Source organism: Cynara cardunculus (genome assembly GCF_001531365.2).
Source record: "Cynara cardunculus var. scolymus isolate 2C chromosome LG 6, CcrdV1, whole genome shotgun sequence".
Lineage (NCBI taxonomy): Eukaryota > Viridiplantae > Streptophyta > Magnoliopsida > Asterales > Asteraceae > Cynara > Cynara cardunculus.
The window spans coordinates 17,292,342-17,300,779 of record NC_037533.1 but is presented as its reverse complement, the minus strand read 5'-3'; the positions used below and the strand labels follow the sequence as shown (position 1 = coordinate 17,300,779).

General features: G+C 35.1%; 1 protein-coding gene across 2 annotated transcripts; it reads right to left on the bottom strand.

Moving 5' to 3' along the window:
• Nucleotides 1-539: 539 nt before the first annotated feature.
• On the bottom strand, nt 540-7,404 carry LOC112514965. 2 transcript variants are annotated; one of them, XM_025121618.1, is made up of 3 exons: nt 7,253-7,404; nt 7,073-7,127; nt 540-902 (listed from the first exon to the last, which is right to left on the bottom strand). In XM_025121618.1, exons 1-3 carry the CDS (start codon nt 7,332-7,334, stop codon nt 746-748), a joined length of 294 nt encoding a protein of 97 aa, XP_024977386.1. In that variant the 5' UTR covers nt 7,335-7,404; the 3' UTR covers nt 540-745. The 2 variants fall into 2 exon arrangements, with proteins under 2 accessions (XP_024977386.1, XP_024977387.1); XM_025121619.1 differs by having other exon boundaries at nt 7,073-7,121.
• Nucleotides 7,405-8,438: the final 1,034 nt, after the last annotated feature.

The following is an 8,438-nucleotide window of genomic DNA, read 5'->3' as shown; positions in this document are numbered from 1 at the left end:
TTTTAGCCAAATGCATTATAATATAGTATAGATATGAATGATTGGGTTCACGTGAGACCAAGAGTTTTTCGTGAGACCCGTAAGACCAATTTATGTTCATTGATCAACTTTTTTAAGTTAATGATCTAATGACCTAAATTGCGAGGTGTCAATTTTGTAATTATTAAGAAGTCTCGTGGCGTTTATGAATATTCAGATTATCAGATTGTAAATTTAATCCAAAGGTTGAGAATTGGTCTTACGAGTCTCACGAAAAACCTTTGGTCTCACATGATCCCAAGTCTATATAATATAAATATATAATTATAGATATGAAAAACAAATTTGTCGTTTTATGTCATGACTTCAAAAACGCCACTTCCTAACAAATCAACCAATAGTTAAAACATGTATGGAAACATTCAAACTCGATATACAGACAATAATAACGCGGATTGCTATGAATAGAATCGGGTTTAAATTATAATCCGAATCGAAATTCTCAGTAAAATTAGAATTAAGAAAGAAGAGAACTCAGAAGTTCGAGATGCCACAGTTAATAAAACGCAGAATAAATCGATCTTTTCCTTAAACTAAAGAGAAGAATTGCAGCAAAATTGTATCATCGCACAAAATAAATCAATCGTTGTCGAAATTGAAGTGAAGCGGTTTATCCACCAAAACATACAATAAAACGATGCACTCTAGTCTAAGTTCGATCTGTAAACAAAAAAAATCCGACTATGATCTCAAACGGCTTTATATCTCAGTCGTAGAGTTTTTTTGCCGACTGAGTTCTTAGCGTCTTGCTTTCGTTCTTCACGACCTTTGCTGCAGACTTTTCGTTTTGAGACACGGCTTTTGCAATGGCTTTTAGCCTTCTAACGTTTTTTGTACGCTTCATTTGTACTCCCTTCGGTTTTCTGGGAAAAAGCGAGAACTTTTAAGCACAAGAGGTTGTAAAAGGAGCTTTTATTTATACCATAAGGTCAACATTTGACTATACCCTTTTTAGAAACAATAATCACACAGTAAAAATTGGGATAAAAAATTCTGGTCTCCCAAAATCACGCATTTCATCCCTGTCCAACCAATGAAATTAAGGGGCCGTTTATCAAACACTTACCCGGTAAACGGATTACCGGTAAATTTAACACTATCGTTTACTTATCGGGTAAGATTTTAGTCCACCAAAACGGTATCGTACACAACAATTTACCTGGTAAGCGCTTACCATGGTAAGAGTCGTCGTCCTCACTTACCGGGTAAGACTCGTGGTCTTTGTCTCGCTCTTACCGGGTAAGATTTTTGGTCCTTACCATATTCATCCGGTAAGGTATTGTAACTTGATGTTCACTTACCCGACTAAGTGTTTGGTAAACAGCCCCCAAGACAAATCAGATTTTTATATATTTTAGATTTATTTTATCCAAGTTCATATTATCTCTTTGATGATGTGTATTCATGTGATTGGTGGATAGGAATGGAACATGAGAATTTGGAACAGGAGCTTAATGGGACTCGCAGCTTATTCGCTTAGCTACATGATTGTTTGGTAACAGCCTAATGATATAGAATGTGGTTTATCCAATAAGCTTCCAGGGGTCAGCTTTATGCAGAAAGCCAAGTTTTTTTTTCCAAACACACCTTCTTAAGAACACGCTACTTCCATCTATGAAAAAACCCTCCAAAACAAAAGCATTTCCAATCTATACAAACATATTAATCCACACAGACAGTTTTATGTATATAGAACTTAATGAAAATCAACCAAACAGCCGCCAAGTTAAATTCAAGGGCAAAGTGTGCAGGTGCATTCTCTAAACTAGACTTCAAATCCAACGTCCCTATTATTAACAGGTAGATCAATCTTAACACGGGAATTGCAATATTTGTGAAAGGATAAAAGTCTGAAAATAACCAACCCGTATTTACATTCAAGATACAATCACAATGACAATGCAAACATTTTTCGGACGCTAAAACTGGATCCCTGGGCCATTGTAGAATCTCTTATTATCTAACCACATGTGAATTATCACTCCTGAATAAGTAGAAAGGTTGCTGATTTTAAGCTTCGGAGGATAGAAAATTTTATTCCACAAGAAGAGCTTAAGAAGCTAAGACCTACGAACCTTCCTATTATTAACATGTGCCAATATCACGAAATTGAGAACGGAAGACTACAAATAATTATTTATTGCCAAACAGAGGCGTGAAATATAAAAAACACCAATTTCATGTGATTTGATTATTAGTTACAGATAATTAAATAAAATTATTGCATATTTATTTTTAATTTGGGTTTCTTTCAAATAAAATTATTTCAATCTGGTGTTGGATGTTCCGTAGGGGTGGCAACGTATTGGGAGCTTCTTCAATAATCATATTCTTGAATTCTTGTAGTAGTGGCTTCGCTTGATCACGAATGTCCTCACTCACTTTATGCACCTTAACCAATGTTGCTCCCGACACCTTGGTCTCTACATTGAACCCATGAACGTAGTAGTTGGTAGGACTGCAATTTTCTTTGCTGCCTGCCTGCCCAAGACCCAGGTCAAGAGATACATGTTTTGCGTCCCTCTGGGTGTGTTTGGGGACAGAACATCACAAAAACTTGTTGTCCCACGTTTGGTGCGACATTAGACAGTGACACAAAATGCATTTTTTCTTGTCCCACCAAAATAGGTGGAACAAGAATCAGGCAGATAAGGCTAGATTGGTAAATTACTAACTACTCATGTCAACCTTGGTTGTCTAACAATAAACTTATTTAGAGATCTTTGCAAAGATTGAGCAATTTCTTCTTGTCTTTTCTAACCCTAATCTAAACTAAACTAAACAGTAAACATAAATGATAAAACAAGAATTTGGGTAAACCTAAACTGAACAACATAAGTTAAATATCCCTAACCTAACTAAACAATTAAACAAAATAACCCTAATCTAAATTAAGTAAACAGTAAACATAAAACAAAATAACCCTAATCTAAACCAAGTAAACAGTAAATAAAAAACAAAATAAGTAAATCATAAAATAACCCTAATCTAAACAGACTAAACTAAACAGTAAAAATTAGAAATAAAAAATTTAGAATTTTACCAAACAAAACAGAGATGAGCGATAGAGGCATAGAGCGAGTTCCGGACTTCCAGTTCCAGATTCCAGAAACAAGATCGAGCTGTCAAGACCGAGACACGAGATAACCTCACAACCAGTTCTAGAAACGAGGTCAAGAGCGAAAGGCGAGCGAGAGGCCGAGAGCGAGAGGTCTCAGAACTCGGAAACAGAAAGTCAGAAACGAGACCCAGAGCGAGGTCAGGACTCGAAAGTTCGTTCGTTCTTGAACCGAGGCCGAGAGAGATGAGCGACAGTCGATAGAACGAGTTTGTTTGGTCGACGCCCTTTGGCCCTTGCTCTATATACAGATTACTAACGGTAATTTTTTCAGGGCCCAAAATGAACATACCTATGTATAAATGGGCTTCAGAAAGTGATGCCCTTAGGTTATTTGTTGCCTTGGGTCGTCGCCCTTTGAGCCTATAGCTAGGGTCGGCCTTGACCGCATGGGTAACACTTCAGTCTATCGGCCTTGGCATGAGGATTGTTGGTGGTGTTAGCAACTTGGTGTTGGTCGTACTTCCACCACTACCCACAGTTGTATTGGTGGTCCTTTGATTTGTGGATGGTTGATCTCTATTGTTGAATAGACTTGGAGTACATTGAGTCGCTTGTTTTCCGAGATGGCTCATATCACCTATTGTGAGTAGAGGGTTGTTCATGGGCCTAGACATTAGCCTCTCCGTTTTCAAGGCTAGCTTATGAGCTTGATCAACGAACCACACGGGTCGTAGTCCCATAGAATCATAGATGGCATACCTAAGTCTGTTCATGTACCAAGCCGCTTGTTCCTCCATCTCCGATAGAAGGCATCTAATCCTCTACCACAAGAACTCTCACATGCGTTCAGACACGCCTTGTCTCCTTGAGCACAGTTGTGATACTATTCTCAAAGTATCTACTCATAGTCCGGTAACAAGAATCTACTCCTCGACATCTCTTTCATGTGTCGCCAATTTGACACGCGTTCCTTCCTTAGCGCCCTGGTTGATCGTCAACATATTTCCATCGAGCAGGCACTAGCTTTTCCACGAAGCATGTATGCCATAATCTTCACCTGCAACCAGACGCACAACTTCAAGTTCAAGATTGACATGGAAGTTAGAATATCAGCCTTGACGCAATAGCCTTTGTTGTAGTTGTTCGATTGGTACTGTTACGCCGGTTGTCAACACGATCCTCTTCCTCCTTGCTAGACACATCATCATTTAGTTTTCGCCGTCTGTTGTTGACAACACCACCCTTAAGATTTTTGTTAGCGTTTTCGTATTGTGACACATAGTTCTTTAAGTAATGTGTTGGTTCTCTCGAACACTACATGCCCTATGTTATTAATTGCAATGCTATAACGATTAGCGATCCTTAAAAAATTAGCTAAGCACCGCAATTGTGCCGCATTGATTTGCAAAAGCGGTGAGAAAACCCGCAATTAGGGGTTGGGCTTTCAGTTGGCCTTTTAAAGGGTTTACAGAAGTCAATTAAGGAATTACAAGCTATTGGCTGATTTTGACTTGCAATATCGGTGTGTAAACTCGTTATTCCTCTCATCACTTCTATTCCGGCATTGTGCATCGTTTTCTACTCTTTTGCATCTTCTTTTCACAACAACATCATCTTCCAACATCATTTGCTCGCCATCTCTTCTATTCACGTTCTTCTATACATCTTCCATATATAATATGTTACAATACATACATACATTTAATTGTAACTATTACATGAACCTCGGTTTGTGGACTACCATATCACCGTTTTACCATCGTGATAACCGCTATATCAAATCACGGTCTACACCATTTTTTCAGATTTTCACCGTTGTAACAGTATAGTACACGCCATAGGTCCTCAATACCACGACCGCCACCATTGGGACGTGGGTGTAGATAAAAGTAATACCAAATATTGGCAAAAGCACGACAACAAGCATCATCTTTCATATTATGTTTTTGTGATTTTAGTTGGAAAATGTCCTTTTGCCTTTTTTATTCACTTTATATATGACAAATGTCGAATATGCTCATGCAGACAACCACGCCACTGTTTGTAAAGTATCCCCTCAAATGAGTGCTTGAGTTGCTTTTGAAAAGCAGATATTTTTACAACCACAACCATGCCACAATTTACGAGTTAACCCTAGGATTATAGCAAGAGTTGATTTGAAAAATAAACAAATTCAACAAGTCGATGTGCCTTATGAATTAACTTCTAAGGTCCCGTTTGGTTTGCAAGAATGGAAAGGATTTGGGGGATTTGGAATTCAAATCCATTGCAACCTCTTTGTTTGGTTTGCAAAATTGCTCGGATTTGAAATCCTTCAAACATAGGATTTTGAAATCCCATGGGGGTGGTTGGGATTTCAAGGGATTTCGAACGATTTGTAAATAATTATGCTTTAGAATATGTTAAAAATGTATGTTTTCAATTAGCAATTAATATAGTTATTTGTAATTTGTTTTTACAAATTATCTATAAAGAATGGAATTCAACTCCATTCCAAATCCTAATAATCGAACACACTGAATATTCCAAATCCAAATAATCGAACACACTAAATATTCCAAATCCTAATCCCTCCAACTGCAAATCCTTCCACGAAATCCAAATCCCTCCAACTGCAAATCCTTCCACGAAATCTAAATCCCTCCAAACTATTCCATCAAACCAAACACCCTCTAAGAGTATCATCCATGATATTTATATATGTGTGTATATACATTGTACTTATAACTTATCTAGAGTAATAAAATGTAGGTAAAACATATCCCACATAATGACAAAGCCACTGGAAATTATCGTACATGTGGCATTTAGTCAATGGTGAGTGAACTTGGACAGCCAAAAGATACATACATCGGTACCTCCAACCCAAAAGGACAACATGAAGATGACAAAGAAATGTACAATCAATTATGTGTTTAGAACACAAGTCATGCCCAAAAAACCATCAATGCATGGCTTATAACATAAATTGCAACCCACAGACGGTTAAATCCAAGATAAGACATTCAAGTGAAATTTCCTCCTAGGTGCAAGTGTTGTCAATGCTACCATTAAAAATCCAACTAGATGACTATTCTTGCACCATATTTCACTTATGCATCAAAGTTCTGTCCTAAGACCAACCATTTATGAATTTTCCCTTTTGTCTTGCAAACAATGACTGATGGGACTCTCATCCATCAGATAACCCACAAAATTCTCATTCTTCACCGAAAGGCCAAGGATCACGTATTTATGGCACACCATATGACAAATATAACATCACAAGGTTTCTGTTTATTTCACTTAACGCTAGTTTGCAACCTTTTTCCCTATAGATCTCAAAATTCTTACTAACTGTAAGTTTTATTAGCCTAGCCAAAAGGTAGAAAACCATCATGTAATTGCATCCACCTCCATATTGAACCATTAACGCACAAACATAATGCTTATCACAAAAAGCTTAAACTAGTTAAGCGTATTGCATGTGTATGTATATATTTGAAATTTGTTTTCGGAATTATCTAAACTCCCAAAAAAGACCATTTCTAAGAGACAATGTCGACAACACAATAGTCAATTCTATGACTCGAGTGAAAATTTAAGACTAAGGGGTTGTTTGGTTGGTTTTCATCAAGTCTAGTATGAATAAAGTTGATTGTATGGATTAATCTGTTTGTATAGATTGAGAGTGTTTTTGTTAGGCGAGGTTTTTTATGATGGAATTAGTGAGTTTTTAACTGGAATTAGCGTATTTGGAAGGAAAAAAAAAGCTTGACTTTCTGCATAAAGCTCGCCTCTATAAGCTTATTTCTATATCATTAAGCCACTACCAAAGAGTTCATATATAGCTAACCAAATAAGTTTTAGGTCTTATACAAGACCATTAAGCTGCTGACAAACAGGCCCTGGCTCATATTTCGAACGATGACTACCGACAGACTGTAGCTAAAACATTACTTAAGTCATAAAGAAGCCAATATTAATTCTGACCTGCTAATTTGAGATCGACTAGAAGCTACAACCTCCGACGTGTCCATCGCTGTAACTACAAAGAGTTTTAATGGATACATCAATTCCAGTTAACCCTTTTAACTGTGAACATGTGAAAAGGAACACGGCCACATACACACCACAATACAATCAGATATACAGAGATAGACGGTTACATACCTTGAGGTGCAACAATGGCGGCCTCGTCGATGTTCATGGACGTAGAAGCTTTCTTCTTACTCTTGTTCCTGTTCTTCGCCATGAAATTACAGAAAGAGAGATCGAAAGAATGGAAGCGTTTCAAACCCTAGTTTTAACATGTAAGCAGGTAGTGGACCGGGGCTAACAAAATGGACCGACCATATCTATTTTTTTTTTTTAAACGAATGAAATCCCAACTCATTTTCATAAAAAAATTTATTATGACATTATTTTTTATTATTATTATTATTATAACAATGTGTTTTAAATTATCTATACTATCTTATAAAGCATTTGGCTAAAACTTTTAAAACTCTTACAAACTCTTAAACTCGTTCATCCCTAAACGATTTCATCATTATCCGATTTAATCCCATATATGAATTTGTGTAACTAACTGCAGATAAATACAATCAAATACAGGATAAACATCTCATTTTAAATATAAACAATCTAAAATATAATTAGTATAATCATTAAATTCTAATAGAATACTTAATTATTATCTTTATAAAATTTGTAATATTAAACCAAAAATAAATTATTTTATTAATAAACTTAAATTATATATATATATATATATATAAGATATTTTATATTATAAATCATTTGACAAAAACTCTTAAAAACCACTTTTTATGCATAAAGTACTGTTTATTAATTCATATTACTTAAAACTCAAGATTACAAATAAATTGTGCGTAGGTACAACTTATTAAAACTCCATATCTGAATTCGTGTAACTAACTGCAGATAAACACAATCAAATACAGAATAAACATCTCATTTTAAATATAAATAATCTAAAATATAATTTGGATAATCATTTAGTTCTGACAGAATACTTAATTATTATCTTTATAAAATGTTATATTATTAAACCAAAAATAAATTATTTCATTATTAAACTTAAACTAAATTATATAAAAAAATAATTTATACTATATTATAAATCATTTGACAAAAACTCTTAAAAACTACTTTTTATGCGTAAAGTACTGTTTATTAATGCATATTACTTAAAACTAAGATTACAAGTAGATTGTATGTAAGTACAACTTATTAAAGCTTCATATCTGAATTCGTGTAACTAATTGCAGATAAACATAATCAAATACAAAATAAACATCTTATTTTAAATATAAAAAATCTAAAATATAATTAG

Bases quoted from the DNA above. Each gene is read 5' to 3' on its own strand.
- LOC112514965 (XM_025121618.1), bottom strand. From the start codon at position 7,334: ATGGCGAAGAACAGGAACAAGAGTAAGAAGAAAGCTTCTACGTCCATG. The intron at 7,128-7,252 runs GTATGTAACCGT...AACTCTTTGTAG, and splicing joins CGCCATTGTTGCACCTCAAG to TTACAGCGATGGACACGTCG. The intron at 903-7,072 runs GTCAGAATTAAT...GCTTTTTCCCAG, and splicing joins AGTCGATCTCAAATTAGCAG to AAAACCGAAGGGAGTACAAA.